This window comes from Equus quagga, chromosome 18 (assembly GCF_021613505.1).
Source record: "Equus quagga isolate Etosha38 chromosome 18, UCLA_HA_Equagga_1.0, whole genome shotgun sequence".
Taxonomy (NCBI): domain Eukaryota; kingdom Metazoa; phylum Chordata; class Mammalia; order Perissodactyla; family Equidae; genus Equus; species Equus quagga.
In genome coordinates, this window is record NC_060284.1 from 3,709,593 (window position 1) to 3,733,422 (window position 23,830).

Consider the following 23,830-nt stretch of genomic DNA (forward strand, 5'->3'; position numbering starts at 1 on the left):
CGAGAGTTGCTGTGAGGACTGAGCACTGTCATAGTGCCTGGCGCACAGTGGGAAGTCCACAAACTCTAGTTACTGTGACGTTGTTGATTTCTTGGGGAAAATGGAGTCCCTGACTGAGGAAAGGTCAGTCACATGAGGCAGGACAGGAGTGGCACAGACGGTGAGTCCCGGCAGTTTAGGAAGAGCCGGGTCTCAGAAGGCTTCGGGAGAGGCAAAAAAATTGGACGGGGACTGGAAGAATGAGTAGGATGTAGGTCATTTCATCTGGGAGGGTTCCCATTTTCCTGCAATTTGGGGAGCTTGCAGCAGAATGAGAATGGAGCTGGGGGTCGGAGAAAGGGTCTCTCTGCTGTCTACACTCACTCGGCGTCGGCTTGGGCACACACCTGAGCCTTGAGTTCCTGGTTGTAAAAAGGGGACAGGGAACACGTGCTCTGCCTAGCTCCCAGGGTTGTGGAAGGTACACGAGACAGTCATGAAAAATGCTTTGAAAATGGTAAAATGCATCACAAGACTAAAGTCACTATTAGATGCTTAACGTTAGAAAGAGAATCCTAGAAGAATGCCAAGCCACTTGAGACTGCGGTCATGCAGGCTGCACGACCCAGGGCTTGGGAAGAGGCATGGACAGCCCTAGGAAGGGCATTGCTCAGTGCTAACACATCGGTCCTGACTCCTCTCCAATTGCCGAGAACGTGTTCCTGGGGTCTCCCTTCAGAGTACTCGAGTGAGCACGTCAGGTCCTCCAGACAGTAACAACGACGGCCATAACAGTAAGTAGCAATAACGACAATGGTCAAACAACAGCCACAACCATTTATTTGGCGCCTACAATATGTTGGACACTGCTGAATACTTTACAAACTTTATTCCTCTTAGTTCTCAAACAACATCACAAAGCAGCTATTACTATTCCCAGTTTAGAGGTTTTTAAGTTGAGGCTTAGAGAAATAATTGCCTGGTTCCCTAGTAAGTGACAGAGTTGGATTTAACTCACATTTATTTGACTCCAAAGCTCAAGCCCTTTGTGCCATTTTGCTGTTAATCTAAGAAAGAAATGGGTTTTTCCCCCCCAGACCCTGTGCCAGGTTTCCTATGGAGGATTAAGTGTGCGGATGAGTTAGATGAATAAAATGGTTAATGTTCAGAGTCCCTCTCTCTTTACCTATAGCTCCATTATTGGAAAACACCCCACATTATTTCCTCTCACCACCGCTGCACTTTCTAGTCCAGAGACGGGGGTACCACAATGAGACTGATCCCTCGTACTTATCCTGGGCTTTGTATGTTCATTGTTTCATTTGAACGTCACAATAAGCCCATGAAGGGGTATTATCTGTTTTACTCATGAGGAAGCCAAGGCTAAGGGAAGTCGAAGAACTTGCCCAAATTCCCAGCTAGTGATTGGGAGAGCTGTCTGGAATATTACAATTATCACTAACAAAATAATCGCAAGGGTAGAGCATTTCTTACATCCTCTGTACAGAGGGCAACATGAAACAATGAGAATGTTTTCCGCTTGAACGTTGGAATGCAGTGGTGTGATGTTCAGAGAGGTTAAATACCTGTGCTTGCATATACTTACAATTATTTCTATGTCACATACATTTAAATAATAAAGTCCCAAAACTTGCTGGAAAATGAAAGGTTTATTCCTAAATAATAAGGCTGGAATCGAAGGAATAGGGGTCAGCTATTAAATACTTATCACGGCACAAAGGTTTTTGAATGTCAAATGTTAAACTCTTCCACATTCCATAGGAATTTTGCTCTGCATCTTCAGCCCCCCAGGGTCCCTTTCCTGTCTGTGCCTGTCAGTTCATTGTTCTGTGTTTTCAATAAAGCTTTCCCTACCGGGCGCCACTCCCCCCGGCCCTGCCTTTTAGAAAGGAGACATAAATAAAGCGTGTAGCCGGCCTCCTCCGCATTTTTGTTTTCTGTCACCTTTCCCTTACCGTGTGCCCACCCCACCCCCAGTCTTCAGAAGTATAAAGCGAAGGTAAAAAGAACTTTAAAAAGAAGAGCTCGGGGGAAGAATGCAAATGAAGAAATGTCTATGGGAAAATTAAGGGAGGGGGAATTCCGCAAGAAAGAAATTCATTGATGTTGTATGAAACGTTGTCACTGGAGATGATGACAAATTAGAATCCGTTCCCATGGGGACCGGCGCACTACCTACTGATCCTTTGACCCATGGCTGGATGTTGGCCCCCCGAAGAAGTGACCCAAAAGATGACAAGATGGTTTTAGTCCTGTTGTCTCATCAGCATTCAGGAACCCCTTAGGGGATGAAGGGAAGAGGATAAAGAAGGATAAAAGATGAAAGCTGAGCTGTGGAAAGAAAAATGTTTTTAATTACACTGAAGAGGATTGTGGGTCCACCTGTAGCTTTTTGTTGAGAGTGTCCTTTGTTTTCTCCTGTCTGCAGGGACCATAGCAGGATGCAGACCCAGAATCGCTCTGGCCTCTCGGAAGGTGCCACACTGCTAGCCGGTCTTCTTCAGTTTAATGGGCACATTCAGGATTTAATCTCTCTGTGGGCTGTCTTTACTCCAGTAGATTCTGCTATGCTTGCCGGGCAACCTGGATTTGGCTGGCATGCTACAAGAGATTGCTTTTAGGGAGAGAAAAAAAATACCGCCTCGTGGAGCAGGAGTTGAGGTTTCCATAGTGAGCTTCCATCACATGCCTCGTCAGAGGGCACAGGGAGGTCATCTTGGCAGTGGGTCAGAGGAGGCCAGAGCACCCCCTGGAGTCGAGAGACCCTTCAGCTCTATATGCCTCAGTTTCTTCACTTTTAAAATGGGAGTGACGGTTGCATCTTACTACCCTATGATGACAGATAACTTAATTCAGAAGAAAATAATAAATTCTGAAATTTCTTTGCCAAAGGAAAGGACGGGTACATACACTCTTTTCTCTTTGCAGGTTACGAACAAACTAACACACACCTGGAATAATTAGAACAATTTAAGTTAGTTTGATGTAATCTATACCACAGTAGTCAGGTCATACTAGGTAGGCATTGTTTTTGGAGAATACATTATTTCACATTTGGCCCTTTGCCTTTTTTATGTTGGTGGTAGAATTCAGCAATTCTAAAGTTCCTCAAAGTCTTGATTTTCATGGGAACTATAAAGAATTCTAAATGAAATATTAATTTTTAAAAATGTCGTTATAAAGTTATGAGACTATTATGGCTTATGATCTTCTGCCAAGAATTTCACAGCATTTGTTCAAATGGATTTGAACCGAAATGACGGGGGCAGGGGACGCGGGGGTGGGGGGTGGGGTGGAATTGGTCTCTGAATTCAAGAGAGAAGATGATCAACAGCCTAGGCTCTGAAGTCAGAACGCTCCCGGCTTTGGATCCCACCTCTGCTCCTTACCAGCTTTGTGACCTTGAGGAAGTTGTTTAACCTTCACCGTCTGCTTCTGGTGGGAAAATGGAGATGTGTACCTTATAGGGTTCTTGGAAGGGTTAAACTGATGTTTGCTTGTGAGGTGCTTAGAACAGTGCCCCACACATAGGCAGCACTAAACCAAAGTTGGCAATTATTATTATTATAGTTTTACAGAAGGCAGGATGGGTGCTACAACCTGGACTGAGGGGTTTCTGGCTGAGAGCTGTGAATCCAAGTGGAGGGAGCTTGTGTTTGTTAATCGTGTGGCTGGGCTCTGCGTACGAGTTACTGCCTCCACTGATGAAGAATGCAGCTTGGGGTCCCCCCTAACCAGAGGCCAAAGGCAGACATTCCTGCCACCCCCAAACCCACTACTTCTGACAGGGCCCCTCACCCATCAGTCAGCCAGTCCCCCCCCACCAGCACCCCCCAACCACCCCAAGGAACACTTGGTCCCATGGCCAGCCCAGTAGTGAGGAGCTCTGTGCCTTGGCCGATTACATTAACAGGAGCTCCATTCCCCAGATTGTGCGATTTGTCATTTTTCTTTTTTGCTGAGGAAGATCCTCCCTGAGCTAACATCTGTGCCAGTCTTCCTCTATTTTATAGAGCAGGGCTGACGAGTGGTATAGGTCTGAACCCGGGCTGCCAAAATGGAATGCGCCTAACTTAACCACTAGGCCACAGGACCGGCCCCTTTTTCGAAATTTTATTTCAAGCCCCCATTGCAGCTTTGTTGGGGGCACCGCAGCTGAGCAGGTGGATACGTAGCTTTATGGACAGTTCCAAGTGTGAATGAGTGATGACGAGGTTCTTCACCTACTTCGTGGCTTTGAGCCACAAAATGACCTCATTGCTGTAAAATGACAATACCTACATTGTATGGTCCTTGTGCCTGGTGAATGTAAGTACCACCCTACGTGGCTTTTATCATCTTCTGAAGAGCCCTGGAGTCTCTCTGCAGCAGGTTTAGCCTGCAGGCTGGAGTCTGGATAATTCTGATGATGTAGGCTCCATGCCTGCATCTGAGCAGCCTTGTTTAGCTTCGCTCCAATACGTTGATCTCAGGATGGAATCCAGCCTGTCCTGGGCGTTCCAGTTACTTGTTACTGCACAACAAGCCACCCCAAACTTAGTGGCATAAATAACTATCTCTTTGTGCTTAGGGTCCTGTGGGTCAGGAATGCCGGCCGGGCCCAGCAGGGACGGCTTATCTCTGCTCCATGATGTCTGGGGCTTCACTGGGGGAGACTGTAGGCTGGAATGATCTGGAGGCTTCTTGACTCATATCCGGGGCCTGGGCTGGGATGACTTGAAGACTTGCTCCACTGGAGCTGCCAACCAAGTGCTTGATTGTGGCCTCTCCACGTGTCTTGGATGTCTTACAGCCTGGTAGCTGAGAACGTTCCAAGGAGAGACAGGCGGAAGCTGCACGGCCCTTTGTGACCTAGCCTTAGGAGTGACATGGTGTCACTTTCTCTGTATCCTACGGGGTAGAAGCCATCGTAAGCCTACCCAGGGTCAAACAGTGGGAGCAGAGGGAATATAGACCCCACTTCTCACTGGAGATGAGTGTTAAAGAATTGCAGCAAATTTTTATAAAACTACTAGGATTATGGCTGTATCTTGGGCCATATTAGGGCTTCTGGCTTCTACCCATCGAGAAGCAGGCCACGTGGTCTCTATTGCAACTACTTAACTCTGCCATCATGTGATGACAGCAGCCATGAACGATATGTAAACTAGTGACTGTGTCTCAATAAAACTTAAGAACACTGGGATTTGAGTAAAAGACACTTAAAAATATGAGTCGTTCTCAGCTCACACAAAATCAGGCAGTGAGCCAGGTTAGAGTATCATACCTAACGAGGACTCGTGTTTTCTAAGTTAGAATTCTCCAAATGTGTGGAAGCAGAGCTTTGGGATTTCCCAGGCATTTGTGTGTGTGAGAGAGAAGGGCAGAAGCGACTGCAGATGCTGTTTTCATTTTAGAAGTGAATTTGTGAAGATATTATTTGGCATTTCAGTCATTTCAGGTGCACCTCGTCTTTATCCTGCGACAGCACATTTCTTCCAAGGGCAATGCAGGACTAGACTGCTGATACTTGTAGGTGAGCAATTAATGATATTTATTTTATTTCCGAACCTAAAGAGGAAAGACAGAACTTGGTCTTGATGGAGTTTCTAGAAATACATATTGATGTATATTTTTTAAATAAGCATTACATGTTTTTGAAGAGTTTGTTGATCCTGAGACCAAAAGACAAGGTTGATGACTCTCAGGGGTGAATTCTTTTTTGACCTGTATTAATTCATTAAATGTTTTTTGTCTGCGTACAATGCCAGGCAGCGTGCTGAAGACCCAGAGATGAACAAAAACATACATAGTCCCTGCCCGTACAGAGCATGCAGTCGAGTGGGGCAACCCGACCTTAAACAGGTAGTGGCATTAAAGCATAATGTGTGTTATGACGGGGGGAGCAGGGCACCGTAAGAATCCACGTTAGGTTTTCAAACTGGATGTGTCACTCTCCCATCCTCAACTGCCCACTGATGTGAGAGTCCGGGGAAAAAGGATTGTTTTATGAGTGCAAACTGCGGTTTAAGAAGCACTTCAGCCCATCTACTGACAATTCGGGAATAGTCCTGTCTCTGTATTTGGCCTACGTTTTAGACAACTATAGGCATGTATGATGGCCTGTTCACATTACTTTGGAAAAGGAAAAACAACAACATAGAAATTTGTAAATATTGAAATTTGTTAGGTTTTTATCCTCCTTAAGGTACCATTTTGGATGGGTAGAAAACTAAGCTAGAAGAACAGTTTGGGATCTATTGGCTGACTTACAGATCGGGATTATTATCTTTGATTTTTCTCTACGTTAGGTTTTCCCAGACGGAACACTGCAGTCATGAGCTGTTTTGGTCAATGATGGACTACATATGCAAGTGTGATCCCATAAGATTAGTACCGTATAGCCTAAGTGTGTAGTAGGCTGTAGCATCTAGGTTTGTGTAACTACACTCTATGATGTTCGCACAATGATGAAATCACCTAACGTCGCACTTCTCAGAATGTGTCCCTGTTATCAACGACGCAAGACTATATTGACATTTTGGGCCGTATAATTCTTGGTTATGGGGAGCTGTCCTGTGGGTTGTAGGATATTTAGGAGCATCCTGGCTTCCACCTGCCAGATGCCCATCGCTCTCTCCATCAAGTTGTAGCAACCAAAATTGTCTCCAAACTGCCAAATGTCCTCTGCGGGGCAAAATCACCAGTGGTCTAAATAAACAGGGGAGATTAAACTGTGTGTATATTTTATTTCAATGACCTCAATGAGAAAAATGTACGTTTCTTTAAATAGTAAGAACTCTAGTTCAGGAAGCACAATTGCAGGTGAACTGCTTGAATTTTGAGACACACAATTTCTCCTTTGAAAATGCTGAGAGGGACCTGGCGTAGTGGTTAAGTTTACGCACTCTGCTTCTGCAGCCTGGGGTTCATGGGTTCAGATCCTGGGCGTGGACTGACATACTGCTCGTCAAGACATGCTGTGGTGGCATACCATGTACAAAATAGAGGAGGATTGGCACAGATGTTAGTTCAGTGACAATCTTCCTCACCAAAAAAAAAACACTAAGGTGAATTTGGACAACCCATTATCAAATGAAACATTCTCATACTCTTCTGTTATGTCCAGGAATTTTTCTGAACTGTATAGTCTGTGCAATATTTAGTAAGACTGAGAACCTCAGTTATTTAATTGAAACTCTGAAAGCTGCAGAATATCATTAGAGCAAAATTAAATTTTCAGGTTGTCTCGAAAGTAACAAATGAAGATATTCTGATTTGGCTGCATGTTCTCAGGCCGTAAGCTGTTGGATTGTGTGGGACGCGTGGCCCAAAGGAGATGATTAGTTCTCCTCTCGTGTGCTGGTAACGAATAGGTCTGCAAAACCAATTAGCGGTAATTCTATCAGTCATTTCATTTGGGTAACATTTTGTTTAAGGGGAAGAAAAACAAGACTGTTTTCCTTGGAGATCTGTAATTAAGCTGTGATATTTGATGGGAACAATGGAGGGAAAACAGTATGCTTATCAATTTGCTTTTGTTATTCCCACATGAAAGTAAATTATGATGAAGTGTTCTGTTCACAGCAGTTAAGGAAGACATTTGTCCATCTTAAAGGGGTAACAGACCAAACACAAGTATATGTCTAACTATGCGCTTTATTTTATATGGATGTCTGCATTGCAGAACCCCAGGAAACTGCCATTTACGTGGAAGACTGAATGGTGCCCCCTGGAGTTGTGGAGCAGGAGACACTGAATGTCATTTCCCCTCTATATATCTTTCCCCTGAAAACCTGTGTGACTCCAGGACCATGAATAGTGGGGTTTTCCCCCCAGTCACTGTTGCTGCTCTGTAACATGCCGACAATGCTATCAGTAGACTTCGTTTTCCTTTATCCAGCAAGTCATTTTATGGATCAGTATTGTTCTATCTGAAGTTGAACACATGAGAAGTTCTCAATGCATCATCATCTATTAAAAGACAGAAGATGCTATTTTTTTTTTTTTTTTTGTCATCTGAGCATTCTTCTGTGACTTCTGGGTATTTTACAATTTTGATCTCAATTTACACAGTGGAATGAGTCTTGGGGGTGCGTTACTGTTTTACTTGAAGTTTAATACATGCAGTTTGTGACACAAATTAATTAGCTTATTAGAAAAAGTACAATGGGTTATTGTCTTGGGCTTTCGATTTATTTTGCTCACTGTCGTCCCACAGCTAGCCAAAAAAATCAGAGAGAAGTTCAACCGGTACTTGGATGTGGTCAACCGGAACAAGCAAGTTGTAGAAGCGTCGTATACGGCTCACCTGACCTCTCCCCTCACTGCAATTCAGGACTGCTGCACCATCCCACCTTCCATGATGGAGTAAGACTTTACGATTTCGTTATTGTTCTTTAAACCAGAAATTGAATTGCTTTCCATTCATACTCAAAATACCTGTGTTTACAAAGTGTATAGCATTCCTATCTTAAATAAGCCCTTTATCATTACGTAGACAAGTAATTTTTAAAGAAGTCTGACTCAATATTATATATCCAAAAGATTCCTGAACCCTCCCTGCTCAGCTTTTTGTCATTGCTACAGTTCAGGTTCAGAAGCATCAAATAGCGTTGGAGTACAGAGTTGACCAAGTCCAGAAAATTGCAAAGGTGTGTGAGCTAATAAGTCATGAAAAAGATAGTCTCGCTGGTTCTGGTACTTTGCTTAATTTACAGAAGTGCTTCTTGTCTTCGATAAGAGTAGCAGAAATTCCCACTTCTTACTTTTGTGTGGATAGCTATTTTTAAAACTACCAAGGGAAACGTGTCTTCAGATGTTATTGAAACAGAATTAGTATCTATTTAATTGAGGATATCTTATTTACTGGCTTATGATGTTTACAGTTGGAGGGGTGTGGGGTCGTCCGATGTTGGAAACTGTCGTGGGAAGAACGCTTATCTAGAGGTACAGAGAACTTAAATTAAGTTTGATTTGGCCTCTTATTAGCCGTGTGACCTTAATCACGTTAGTTCATATTTTTATGCACCGTTTTTTATCAGTAGATAATCTCTATTACACCAATTTTCTAAGACTATTTAAAATGAGTAAAAGATGTTAACATACTTTAAAAATTATGGGTGTAAAGGTAACCATAACCAGTATGTATTACTCCTTTTGCACAGTAAGTGCCCTTGAAGCTATGCAAGGAAGGGACACAACAGTTTTTTGGTGGTTAAATGATGCTTCGCTTCCACAAGCAAGTTTTTACTTACTGTAGTTTCTTGGTGAGCTCTGTAGGTAGCAGGGCATCCCTCAGTCATTTTATTTCCCCATCTGTGTGATGTTAAGATGAGCCTTCTCTCTGGCTTACTCTCTCTGCGACCTAAAGAAGCTCGTGCTGGTCGTTTACTAAACTAAATGGAAAGTGCACACAATTTGGAATGAGACTGTCTGGATAGGAATCCTACCTCCACCACTTAACACTCGATAGGCTGGGATATTTGGTGTCTTTGAGCCACCCTGTCTTCATCTCCAGAGGGGGAACAATGACAAATACTTCATAGGGTGCTGTGAGCATTCAGGGAAGTCAAATGTGAAATTACCTTGTAAGCTGTGATATTCTGAACAAATAATTAGCCATAATATTTATATACTTCCATATCATAGTGAACAGTTCATTTTTTATTAGGTTTCATCAAAGCGGGTGTCCTGTAGTTGGCATCAGTAACATTTTAGTAAACTTATCTCTTGTCTAAAAATAAATTGTGGCAGCCGGCGCTGTGGCTGAGTGGTTAAAGTTCTGCGTGCTCCGCTTCAGTGGCCCGGGTTCATGGGTTCGAATCCCAGGCGCAGACCTACCCCACTCAGCAGCCATGCTGTGGAGGCGTCCCACATGGAAAAAGTGGAGGAAGACTGCCACAGATGTTAGCTCAGGGCGAATCTTCCTCACCAAGAAATAAACTAATTAAATAAAAATAAATTGAGGGTCTAGTTGGGTTTTGAACCAAAGGAAAAATCATTTTTAGGACAGAGAGAAGAGATAGTATAATAAGGGAGAAGTCCTTGGGGCTAGAATTATGCTTGAAACAGTTGTTCTCAACCAGGGGTGATCCCTCTAGCCGCCACCCCGGGACACTTGGCACTGTCTGGGAACATTTTCAGTTGTCACACTTGCAAGGTGGGGACAGTTGCCACTGGCACATAGTGAGTAGAGGCTGGCGATGCTGGTACGTGTCCACAGGACAGCCCCTCGGAACCAAGACTTGTCTGGCTCCAAGGGTCAGTACTACAGAGGTTGAAAAACCCTGGCTTAGAAGATCTGAGCTCTTCATAAATTCCTAAGTGAAACTAATGCTCTAGATGAAACCAAAAGCTTTCGTTAACTGGCATTTACTAATAAATTTACCCCCCCGTCTCCTTACCATTACTTGTCCACCTGGTGAATTTCTATTAATGTTACAAGAGGTAACTCAACGATTTGCCTCTCTCCATAGCTTCCTAAACTTTTTTTTTTTTCATCTCCTTGTTTCCTTTTGCCCCTGGAAGAGTTCATTGCTCTCTCCTTTTTGTTCCCATAGTAAGTTTCATGCACCCCTGTTAGAGAGGACTCCACGTAGCCACGTTGTTACTGCTGGGTCTGTCTCCCTTGCTGTTCTAGGCAGGGATTACACCTCATCCATTTTTACCCCAGCACCTGGCAATTGTGTTTAATTATCATTTGTTGTCATCTTAATTGATTTAATATGGGGATGTCTATTCTCAAGAAATTAAAAAATTATTGGGTGGAAGGCAAATATTGAGCATAACTAATAGGGCAGAGTGGGCCACAGCAGAGAGGTGCCGTGGTTCCTTGAAGCAGAGAAACATGCCGAGTGGATGGCATCACAAAAGAGTCTATGAACTTTAGAAGTCTGCATCTTATTTCATCTGGTCGTTTGGAGGAATATGACAAAATAATCAGACATGTTTCTGAGGATGAACATGTAAAGAAACTCATTGTGGTATCATTTAGAATAGAAAATATTGTAACTACCATAAATTTCTAACAGTGGGGTATTAGTTAAGGACATTGCATCATATCCATAAAGGTGAGATGATAGGATGTAGCCGTGCCGTAGAAGAGTATTTGCTGATCTTGTGAAAACGGCTGGACAGACATGCACACGCACACACATTAAAGTGGGGGAGGACTTACACCAAATGTTGCATAAAGGCTGGTTTCCATTTTGAATATACTGAGATAAGGGTTGAGGGCTGAGATGCAGGCCATCTAGATTTTTGGCAAAACCCAGTGGTCTACCTTTTGGTGAATATAATAAAACATAAAATGTAGTTTCCGCCCTCCAGGAATTTCTCCTTTAGTTCAGTTTAACATCAGGAGACGATCGGAATCCTAGAAGGATGCATGCTGAGGAAGCAGGTCAGTGTGAGAGGCCTGTCCTCCTTCAGAGGGTGCATTTCTTCATCGAATGTTGAGGGGAGACTACGGACCTGCAATGCAGTCTTCCGTCCTCACTCGGAGCAGCTGATAGACCCGAGAACTGCCATTTAGGGTGAATCTTGTAAAACCAGGGCAGTTCTGACTATAAAGCTGAGTAATCACTACAGAGGAGCAAAAGACTGGATTCCTTCTGGTGGCTAATTACAGAGATACCTGATTACAGCTGTTGGCAGCGGGAGGTGGCAAGTGACACCTGCCTCTCTTAGACTGAGTGCTCTTGGCATTGAATTGAGCTCGCTTTCCAGGGATATGTGTGTAAGAATTTTTGGAGTGAACTCTGAGCTGATGCTTTTGCAACCATTGACTGCACATGAGCCCTTGCTAAAATTACGAGACACTCTCATAATTTTATGTGAAGATTCAAAGCTGGAAAGAGTAATAGTAAGTTATTGGGGTGAAGCAGGGTACGAATCCTCAGCTGCCTTTGCTCTACCCTAAGAATGCTTTTATCTGCCTTTCCCCACTGTTGTGGTATCCTACTGAGCACATTTTCAGGTCACTCTCTTCTCTCTTCCAGTCCCTCTGAAAATGTCTACATTCTGAGTCTCAGGGAGTTCGTGTTGGAGTGACGTGCAGCAAGGAAGAACTCCCAGTCTTGGGAAGCAGTTTAATGACGTGACTAAAACAATTTTTTTTTCATGGTAGGCAGATTTGAATTTGAATCATACCTGTTTCCCTCGTAAGTTGACCTTGGGAAGTCACTTAATTCTGAGCCTCAGTTTCCTCATCAGTGAGTTGAAAATAATGATAGTACCTACCTCACGGGGTCAGGTAGGGAGATGTTTTTAGGTCATAAACTCTTTTATTCGATAATTATGGATTTCAATATTATCCTCCACGTCAAGGGACACTGTTTTTTCTCTTAAGGCAATAACATAAAGTAACCTAAATTAAAAAGTTAATTAATTTAGGGGCCAGCCCAGTGGCACAGCAGTTAAGTTCACACATTCTGCTTTGGTGGCCCGGAGTTCACCAGTTCAGATCCTGGGTGTGGACCTACGCACCACTTTGTCAAGCCATGCTGTGGCAGGCGTCCCACATATAAGATAGAGGAAAATGGGCATGGATGTTAGCTCAGGGCCAGTCTTCCTCAGCAAAAAGAGGAGGATTGATGGCAGATGTTAGCTCAGGGCTAATCTTCCTCAAAAGAAGAAAAAAAAGTGAATTAATTTAAATAAAAATATTAAGTGAATGTGACCAGTGTTTTGAAGGTGACAGATACGGTAATGACTGAAGTTTATGAATAATGGACTCAAGATTGTTGCTAAAGTCCTTCCAAACTGTAAGATTTTGCAGTTCTGTAAAGCAGATTCTTCATGCCCATGGACTATGTCTGGCCATGGGCGTGTATTAATACTGTCATCGTTATAAATATAAGCCATTGGAGCTGAGATAAGGGATGACGAATCCTAGATCTGGATTTTGTCCATTCTTAAATATCTGGGCCCTGTAAACATTTTTTAAACCTCAGCATTGGCCCGATGGCACTCTACCTATTTGTGCCTGCGGATGATTGACCTTGCTGCTTCTCCAATGGTGTTAAAGATGAAATAGTCCTCGAACAATATTTTTATAACAAATTTTAACCAGTGGCTAATTTTCACTTTTTGTTTTAGGCCTAGAATTTCGTTTCTACTGATTTATATAATCCATATTTGATTTTTCTCGCTAAGGCTCTATAATGAATACTTTAAAAAACTAAAATAAAAGGCCCAGTTCTCAAAAGAGGGGCATTAAAGTGTTCAATTACAGAAGATTCTGCAGAACACACCCTGAAGGTTACACTATGATGACAACAGAGGGAACCTGCAAAGCAGCAGGAAATAGAGTTTTCAGATGATTTTGATACTTTCCTTCTCAGACCAGTCAGTTCCTAAAATTCTTACTTAGGAGGCCTAGGAGTTAATTATTTTGCACAGCTTCCTGCATAGTGATTAGGCCCTCTGTCAATGTTTGTTGAAGGAATGATCTGAAGAATTAACATTCTCTAATATGGAAAAAAATAGGCTTAATCTGAGACAGACTCATTTTCACTGGTGTCACTTAAAAATATGTAATTTTGAGAACAAGTCCATTTACTCGTGTAATTTAACACCTCCGTTGTGTCACGTTGGGTTAGGTGATGAGAGTACTGGAGATCCTGGGCCCTCCCACAAGGTGTGCACAGACACACAGGCGTGTAATTACACTCGTGGACAACGTCTGGCCTACCGATGGGTTTATCTGGGACCCACAATATGTTTTAAAGGTTTTAAAATTTGTAAGTTTTTAAATCTGTTGCCAACATTTAAACTTTGAGAGATTACACATTTTAGAAATCTAAGTTTCTGTCTTCTCTTAAAATCAGAGGATCTGGCAATAATGGGTCCGCATTCCCCCTGTGCCGTGGAGTGACTCTCCTTTGAAGACCGGGCGTGCGTTCTCCCCTTCACCAAGTCCCCACTCGTCCCTATTGTAGGACAGCAACCGAGCCCCATCTTCATCACCTGCTTGGCCAACATTAACCAGCGTGTGAGTTTGCAACTCCTGGTCTAAAAAGACTAGGTAAAGTGAACAAATTTGACTCAAGAAAATGTCTCGCCCATGTGCATTCGCTGCTATGCCAACTTAAACGTCCATTCTCATTCTCTCGAGTTTGAAGGAATATAGCTCCTTTTTGCGTAACGCTAAGAATATGTACCCCCAAAATCGGGGTTGCCACAGAGATGGGGTTCCGCCTGGCGTATTGGAAGCTGCTGTTTAGTCAGCCGGCTCTGCTAACCCTTGGCTTTTACAGAAACCAGTCGATAATTTGACCTTCCACATCTCTTAATCCCATTCTCTCTTCCCTTCTCCAGTTTCTTAGAGAGCTGTTCCTGCCTGATGGCATTCTTAGTTTTTATTTCCATTGTCTTCATTTAAGGAGAAGGTAAACTAGGGAGGAAAAACTGGAAGATGAGCTTAGATTTTCCTTCTTTTCTGTGTCTCCACGTGGGGCTCCGTGCTGTTATCCACGTGGGGCTCCATGCTGTTATCCACGTGGGGCTCCGTGCTGTTATCCTCACTCAGTTAGTGCTTGTCATTGCCTAACCATGGTGGGAATTGGCATTAAGGCATCTGAGCCGAGTTCGAGAAGAGCGAAGTGATCCCCTGTCGGTGCTAGAGTGAGTAAGCAACTTATTTCCGGGGCTTTCTGAAGCCAGCCACCTGGAGCTCAGAGACTTCCGCTCTGTGGAGAGCTCTCTCATACCCGTCAAGGAGACTTGAAAGCTTCCCTCATTCCACAAAATGAAGAAACTCTTGGAACCCTTGGCAAATTGGATTCCTGCCACTTTACGAGGAGCTCTTTGAGTTGGGGCCTCCATTGAGGTTGATACAGTCACTGGGGAAGGCAGATACGACTCACCTCACTTTCTGAGAACTCCGATTTAATGCATCCCTAGCTGGCCCCCAGTAGAACAATATGACTTCAGGAGTCAGGTCTGATAGCTCGACCTCTGGGGGGGGTACTGTGCCTCAGACAAAGCAACTGGCGTGGGTTCCGAATCAAGGACACAGGCTCCTGATGACAGTTCTCACGAGTCCCCACTGTGACGACCTCTCTATTAGTCAGGGTGCTCCAGAGAAACAGAACCAACAGGATTTGTGTAACGAGATTTATTTTAAGGAATTAACTCCCTTGATTGTGGAGATGGAGGTCCAAAATCTGCAAACTGGAGACTCCAAAAGAGGGGTGGTTTGAGTCTGCCGGCAGAATGCCTTCTCGCTCAGGGGAGGTCAGGTTTTGTTCTTTTAGGGCCTTCAACTAATTGGATAAGGCCTACCCACAAGTCCACTGTTTTAAATGTTGGTCTCATCCCAAAACTCCTTTCACAGAAACATTCAGCATAGAGTCTGACTAAGTATCTGGGTCCTATGGCCCCAACCAAACTGACACACAGAATTAACTGTGACTCTCTTAGAGAAAGGATAGAAAATTGGACTGCAAAACTTACCACTGAAGTTACATTTTTATTAGCCCTCAGATTTAGACTGGGGAATGCCACACTCTCACTTCGCAGACTTTATGCTGTGTTCCACTAGACTGCTTCTCCCTCTCTCTCTCTCTCTCTTTTTTTTTTTTTTTGCTGAGAAAGATTGGCCCTGAGCTAACATCTGTGCCAGTCTTCCTCTATTTTATATGTGGGCGGCCGCTATGGCGTGGCTGGCAGTGGTGTAGGTCTGCATCTGGGGTACAAACCCAGGAGGCTGCTGAAGCAGAGCATGCTGAATTTAACCCCTGTGCCGTGGGCCGGCCCCTCAACTGCTTCTCTTTAAAAAAGTTAACGTTCACATTAATGAGCTACCTGGAGAGGAGTGTAGGCATTTAAGTCTTTTTCTATGTAACTTGGTTGTATATTTTGCGTCATGATTTAGGTGTTGTTGCAGATTTCTAGATGTGCCTTTCAAATTCTTTAAGTATTATTGACATCATAGGAGCCAGAAACCAGAGAGTTGTTTTTAATTTTGATGATTAACATGCTGACCCCTGATCATCAGATTCCTGTATTAGGCTCTTTAGGATTCGGTAGGCACTTAACAACCTCAGGTCAGGGTTTTTTGAGCAGAACTCAAACGTGAGCTTTCTTTCATTTTTAAGAGGAAGCAACCTTCTTTTTAAAAATGCATTTAACAAAAATTTTTAAGTCAACTCAGTCTCTCCCACGGTGGAAAGGAATACGGTAAGCAGTAAAGACAGTTTTCTTTTCAGTCGAGTTCTGCTGTGATGCAGGGTGTATCCCAGTCGTGTAGCACTGAGACCAGATGAGCCCCTGCTCTGCCTCTCTGCTGTGTGGTCTTGGAAAGTTCACTTAACCTCTTTCGTCCTCAGATTCCTCCACTGTAAAATGAGCACTTTGAACTAGACTCCAGAGACCCCACTCTCAAGACTCATTAATTTCCTTCAACCTTCTTAGAAGGTTTGTTTTTTCACTGGAGCTGTTTGCCATTATAGGCATCTTTTCCTACTGCTGCTACTTGTAAATTCTCGATTTCAACAGAGAATTTGTTTTCATCTTTTTGAGAATTACCTAAGGGAAAAAAAAAAAAGATATTGTGCAGCAAGGCCTCTAGAGGGTAAATCATTCACTTATTCATTCTTTCATTCATTTAAAAAACATTTGTCGAATGGCTTATGGGAGAAGCATTTCAGCTGAGTATTGAAGTAGGAAAAGGATTTGAAAATGTGGGGATATGGAGGAAGTCCTTTCTGGGAGAGAAAGGTGAATATGAAGAAAATTCCATCGCTGGAAATGGCCGGGAGCCCTGAGGAGTACGTTGGAAGCCTGAGCAAGTGATGGAGGAGGCAACTGAGAACTCACTGGATCGTGTCAGATCACAGAGACCCTCAAATGCTCCCCTGCAGAATTTAGACTTTGTTCAGGAGACCGTAGGCTCTGTAAGTGAAGTAAAGGGCAATGTCTTTCTCTTCTGTGTCTTTACTGTCTGACACATAGTAGACACTCCATAAATATTGGTTGCGTGAATGAGAGAATTAATTTAAGATTTTTGGAAAAGGGAGTGAAATGATGAGACATGAACCTTAAGGGATTTTACTTGTCTACCATGTAACAACTAGAAGACCTAGTCGGGTTTATATGTAGGCAGAGAACAAGAGGGAGCCTGAACTTGGCTGTTGGCCCCCACTCTCTTGGGTGTTGGAAGAGGGGAGGAATCAGAGGTGACTGAGGCTGATGCCAGGTTCTGAGGCACATTTGCACACGAGAGTGTGCCCTCTGGTCTCCTCAGTTACACCAGAGTCCGGGGAGCCTGTCAGGTTTAACTTGGTGTTCCATACCTTGCTTGAACAGGTCCTCCATAATATTTGCTGAAGGAGTTAGTGTGTGGTGGCAAAAGTGATGTGGTCTTCAGTTTTTGAGCCCTGGTAGTGATGATGTTCTCAGAATTATGGAGCTATTCTACCTCTCGGCAGAAATTCAAGTTTTTCATCTGAGTATTATTCCATTGTTGTAAGTCCTGAGAGGAAACTGGAGTTGATATTCACTTAGTTATCAGTTAGATTTAATCATTAATAATAATAATGCCTATGAATAATCATTATAATAATATTAGTAATTGATTTACGCAGGGTGAATTTAAAAGTGAAATTTCCAGATACCTACGTGTATATCATTTTCAGCTCCTCTGTATCATGTTCAAGGCTGTCAATGTACAAGACATTGTACTAGATACTGTTTGATAGAAAAAGATGAATAAAATAGTCCGTACCTTCAGGATCTCGCAGGACACGTGTGGAATAAACTGAGCAGACTGAGTCAAGTGTCGTGAAAGAAATCCGAAGCCTCTTGTAGAGGAGAATGAGGATGAGCAGAGGCTCCTGAGCACTTAGATTTGCTGGAGAAGTGGTGGTTGAGGCCTTGAAGGGTACAACTTCTGCACATAGATCTGGGAAAGGATGCCTCAGACCAGAACACAGCAAGCGTCCAAAGCATTGACTGTGGTGCGGTGGAAGGCACAGCTGGCGCGGTGGCCAGGAGATGTACTGTGGTGGGCTCAGAATCCTTGGTCGACTGGACGAATTTCCCTCTGCAAACAGTAGGTTTTAAAGCAAAGAAAGGCTGTAGTCAGGTCTGTGATGTGAACAAATTAATGAGTTGGCGAGTAAAGGATAAATTGTGGCGAGGCAAGTGGCTTGTTGAGTCAGGCTGTCCTGTAGTGATCCAGGAGAAAAGTAATGACACCTCCAAGAAGGACTAAAAGAGCAGAGACATCCACGGTGGGGGTGGGCACATAGAATCTGCCAACTAATTTTTATTGGAGATTTGGGTGGGGAAGAGGATTTTAAAAGACGGTTCTAAATTTTTAGATTGAGCATCTCAGGATAGAGATCAATTAACTAAAAAGTGAAAATATGGGCAAAAGAAGGTTTTTAGGAGGCAGATGATGAATTCAGTATAAACGTTCTGATTTTGATTTTGAATTGCGTGTGGATCTTTCTCAGAAGTTGTTTGGGGAGCATTGGAGATTGGCCTGTAGCACCGTTTTATCTTCGTCCCACGAATATTTTCACCCCCGTAGCCATGTTAAGTGCATGGCAGTTCAGGACAGAGGGCAAAGTTGAAATGGATAGTTTTAACTTGCTAACGCACAACTGAGTTTTGTATAACATGATGTTTCTAGACATAACAGCTGACCCACATGTGGGCAGCTCCTGTTTTTTCCCAGTACTATTTTAAGGTAGTGCCCATGAAAAAAGTGATGTAAAATGTTTAACCCTATATATGTTTTATTTCTTATTATTGCTGTTTTTATGAAAAGTAAAACCTTGTGACTTAGGTGCTTTCGCACTTACGACTCTTGTTCTTTTGTTCTTTCCGTGTCACAAGGTCAAATAATGTGACAAGCTCATGACAACTGAGTTTAATTTTATTGCAGGTCCTGTTCCTTCCGCAGGGAGTTGTGGGTAGTGTTTTTGCCCTTAAAGTACTGTATGGCAAATCTGAGTCTTTCGAGTCATTCTTCCTGCCTTATCTCAAACTTTCATCTCCAGTCCCTTTTAAAATTATCATTACCTGCAGGCAGGCGAAATGTTACAGATACAATCTTTATGGATATTGGTAACAGAAGGACTTCAGTCGAGCTCAGAATTTCAACAAAGATTTTGCAGAACGCTTTACATTTCAGAAGGTCTAGTCAGTTATGTTATTTAACTTATGTAAAAGAGTTGCATATGTTTATATGTCAGCAAAATACTTTCTTAGACTTTTACTTCTGCAAACTTTATTTTACTTACATTACATTCTTCATACAACCCTCTCTACAGCCGTGTTGGGGTGGGTACCGTGTCCCCCGTCCTCTGTTTTGCCAGTGAGGAGGTGGGCTCTGCAAGGCTGGCTCAGGACTCAGGGGAGCTGGGTTTGGAATCTAGGTTTCCTGATTTCAGATCCTTTTTTCTTTTAATGATAAAATGTTTTGACTGTTGGCACAATTGGAATGGCTTATCTGTGAGTTCAAATGCTGAACTGTGTGGTCCTTCTTTGAATGTCACTTGTGCCTATTGTGGGACCCTCTGAAGTGTCTAAATTGGCTAAATATAAAGTTCTCATAATAGTCTGGTTTAGTTTGTTTCTCAGTCTTAAAACCATGGATAGATAGATAGATAGACAGACAGACAGATCGATCATTTGACCTTGAGGACTATTCATGGGCACCCTCACAGCAGAAAGACCTGCATTTGGGTCTGCTGACATCCTGCTTTCTGGATTTTCCTTGTGGGACCTTCACCGAAGGAAGGACAGGGGACCTGCCACTCTGCTTACAATGCTGAATTTCACCAGTGGCCTGTTAGAGATTTTAAGGAGAGTTGGTCTTGTGATTTTCTTCCTTCCTTCCTTTCCTTCCATCTGGTCTTTAAAAGAAACTAGCTAGTAGACTATGCAAGATTTAGGAAATAGACCTAGTGTAGCAGAGGACCAGAAACTTCCCTTAAGCTTTTTACGTGTTTTATTATACAAAAATATCAAAGTGTTTTCAAAGAAGGCCAAGATTTAAAACCCCTTCTGTCCGTCCTCTCTTTCCGGGGCCTGGCTTGGTGGGTGTGATGGCATACATGGCCATCCTCACACTCAGAGCTTTGCTAACGTTTTCGTGTTGGGTCCGTAATTCCCTCTGAGGACACGTCGGCCGTGAGTACCCCACGTCTTAGGTTTCACGTTTCCCTTGCAGAGCCGACCTCTTCTCGCTCCAGTGCATGTGTGCCTGAGAGACTGAACCTGTGCACCTCCAATGTCATCTGCCGGCTCCGAGTTTTTAGTGCTTCTCTTTGATGTCCGTGTCGTAGCACTCACACTGGTCTGCTACACGCTGACGACTCAATGTGTGTGCCACAGGACAACACACGAGCTGACAGCCTCTCATCTCTAGTCCTGGCTGGTCTGAGCCTCGTCGGTTTTCAGCGTTTACTCCCTCAGCAGACATTTGCTAAACTTCTATGCTTTACAGCGGGCTCTGGGCTCAGCCCTGGGGACAAGCGTCAGACAGGATCTCTCTCTTGGTGTTTCCCAGCAAGGGAGAAAGGCTTGTAAATAAATCACTGTCAAGTGTGTTAGGTCCTCATGAGTGATCACATGGCAGGACGGACACGGGCGCAGAGGGAGCCTCTGGGGCCAGCAGGCCCCTGTCCACCTACTTGCTTTCCCTCTCGTTTCTCTAGATGCCCTTCTTTCTTCTTCTTCAGGCACCCCTGCTCCAACCTGGGGATGAGAAAGATACGCATAAACGTTTAACGCGGTTGTGCATCCACTTCCAGTTCCCCTACTTGTCACCTGGGCCATTTTCCAAGCTTGTGTGAGAAGGTGGATTAAGCGGATAATACCGCCAGTTGGAGTCTAGACGTGAGGCGGGGATCGCAGCGGGGCCTCCTCTCAGTGATCTGTTGTGACGCTGTTGTGATAGGGAGATGGCGGAAAAGATGGCAGGTCTGTGTGATGTGTAGACTTTCCTGGCGGGAGACGCTTTTTTGCTCTGAAGGCCTCCACTTCCAAGGGCGTTTGAAACCGGCCCTTGTTCCCATTCTGGCTGAGTTGCTGAACCCTGAAGGTTTAATCCCTATTACTGATAAGAACAAAAAAGAATGTGACTTATCTCTCCAATCTCTGCAGAGATGGAAGGAAAAACCATTTCTCGGAACATGATTACACGTTATTCGACAGCTCTTCAGTTTGCCCGTTAATTTAGGTGTTTGAATAAGTAAACTCGGTTGGGGGTTGGAGTCTCACTTACGTTATAAATGTGATGGTTCCTTTTTGAAGTGTCTCCCTCTTACCCCTTCCTCCACCCTTCAAACAGAGTGTAAATATTTGCCAGTGCAGATGTTTGATTTTTATCTCAGCTCTTTCTTTGTTTAACTTTATTCTCATGGGTGGTTAAGTGGAAGATAAGGGGGTTCTTGTTTAATTCTTTTCAACTGGTGTTGCTCAAATATTTAAAGAGGAGACACTTCCCAGAAAGAATGAGCAGGGGGCCTGGCAAACGGAGGTGAAGCGATGTGTCTCCTGTCCTGTCACAGCAACCCAGACGCTGTGGGGCTGTCACGAGGACCAGGGTCTGACGGGCATGGGTGTTGGTCGGGTCCAGACCTTCCTTAAATTTGCTTCCCAGAAAAGTGTGTGCTCTTCTTAAAATGGGCCTCGGTGGTCCCACGGCACCCACAGCAAGGGCCTGCCGTGTGCTTTGAAAACCACGGAGGCCTCTCAGCATTGGCTCTACACCAGCTTCCCATCTGATACCAGCTTTTGCTTCCAGAAGATCTGGTGTTGGTATTTTTTTTTTTAAATCTTTTGCACCTGTCTCAGCATTTTAGCAGTGGTTACACACAAGCAAACAAGTCAAAAATGTTTCTTACCCCATTAGCTGTCATCATCTTGGCTTTGTTCATGGACCGACTACCAGTTTAAGGCTTGCTCTTCTAGGATATCCGCAGGGATTGGCTTGTTAGATTATTCCCTTAAACGTGTTCATGAGCAATACCGCATCTCACCATCATCCTTGGAAGCCTCACTGTGGGGGTGGTTTTTGTCTGCTATGGGATAAATTGGGCAGGCTTCGCTGGAGATGTTGAGGAAAACCCAGGGTTCTGAGTGATTTGCCTGGCAAATCACCTTCCTTAGGAAATTTAAACAAAGACCAAGGGAGAGATTCAGGAAGTAAACCCCAACTGGTGTATGTGTCTCTCTCCTTTATGTCTTTTTCTTTCTAAACTGGGACTCGACTGAAAAGTTGATTTACACTGTGAATTGAGGCTGAATGAAATCCAATTGGAACTCACTTGAACACTGTTTTGATGTAAGATTCAAAGCTTCTGCAAATTTATTTTATCTTCTACATTTGCTGATCTCCTGCTTGTAAATCCTGTTGAAGGGGAATAAAAATGACTGCAGCCTGATGGGAATTCAGTGTCTGAAGTTCAAAGCAGTTTGCACATCAGAGCAAACGTCAATCAAATGAACATCTTGCAAGGCAGGCAGGGAGTGAATTTCTCCATGGAGAAGAGATCAAAGTGGGAGTCACAGTTCTGTTTTCTCCCTCGGGATGCAGTTTCGATCAGTTCATGAAAGTAAATCCAGAAGGAAGTTTTTTTTTTTTTCTATTTCTTTTTTTTTTTTTTAAGGTAGGAAAGATGGAGTTATTTCTCATGAAACTGAATTTTAGGCACTGGTTTTATCTTAGGAAAATAAGTACAGAAAGCGGTCATCATCCAGTATCTCCGTTTTTTAGAGTGAGGGTCTGCGGGAGGTTGAGATAGGATTGTTCTCTTACTGTTATTCCTTTTTTAAAGCACAGAGATAAAGTTAAATTGAAACCTATGATCTTACCAGTTCTTGACCTTTCCATAAACCTGGAATTATGTAAAAGTGACTGGCAGCTCCATTCTTCTCAATGAAAACTCTTTTAGGTGACTCCTAAGAGTAACTGACATGTTTTTACAAAGTATCATAAGCATGAACTCACATTACTCTTAGTCTCCAAATCAGGGTGGATAGCATGTTTGTTTTTTAAAAATCATTTTTCTAAAAGGCACACGTGCATAAAATGCCTTCCTGTCTTAGGCACGTCCCTCTGGGGTGAGGAGGTGGCTACTGTAGCAGGGATGGCTGAGCGAGTTTTACTCCTGTGTTTGGAGTCCAGAAGAAAAGCAGGCATCCGGAGAGAGAACCGCGGGGTTTTGCTCTTGTAATTACTTCTCCTAGCCAGCTTAGCAGCTCAGGACATGCTGTTTTCCTGTATCTCTTAAACCCCACTGTTGACACCTGCTTCCATACTAGCCTAGCACGCAACAGAAGCAGAGCAAGGTTTATTTCTAGGTGTTTCATGTTAACTCAGCTGGGACGCGCTGCTCCACAGCTGAGGCTCAGGCATGGGAGGGAACTCCAGGCAAACTATTGTGATATCCTTGCCACACTTACAGGTACCATGTAGAATGAAACAGGAGGAAGGAGAGTGGTTGTCACGTGTCTGAATTCTTTCAGTATCAGAATGTGGGGGCTTGATAGCTTTCACTACCTGCGTTTTAGCCGGGGAGCAAGAATTAAATCAAATTCTGAAATGAGATGACAGTCTGTTTTCATCCTTTGTTAGTAAACTCTCAGAATCCAGATGTCCTTGAACTAACGGGACGACAGTTAGATTGCCCTCTGGCTGAGGTTTCCCTGCAAGGTGGTGGTTTAATTCTGAGACATCAGGATTGTCCTATGGATTCCATCAGGAAAAGAACTTCTTCAGGTAGTTTCCATTTTATTTTCGGATCGAGCCTGATCTCTGGGAGGCCGTGTGTCTGCACCACATCACCAGGGGCTCCCTGGGCGGTGTTTGGGTATTATGCCTTGCCCA

At 43.6% G+C, this 23,830-nt stretch overlaps 1 protein-coding gene across 1 annotated transcript in view; it reads left to right on the top strand.

The window, feature by feature from the left end:
- CACHD1 (cache domain containing 1) overlaps positions 1 to 23,830 on the top strand; it is a 196,321-nt gene that overhangs the window by 96,194 nt on the left and 76,297 nt on the right. Inside the window, exon 3 of the mRNA XM_046645106.1 lies at positions 8,201 to 8,349. Coding sequence (XP_046501062.1) covers positions 8,201 to 8,349 — 149 coding nt within the window. The remainder of the gene's footprint in view (positions 1 to 8,200; positions 8,350 to 23,830) is intronic.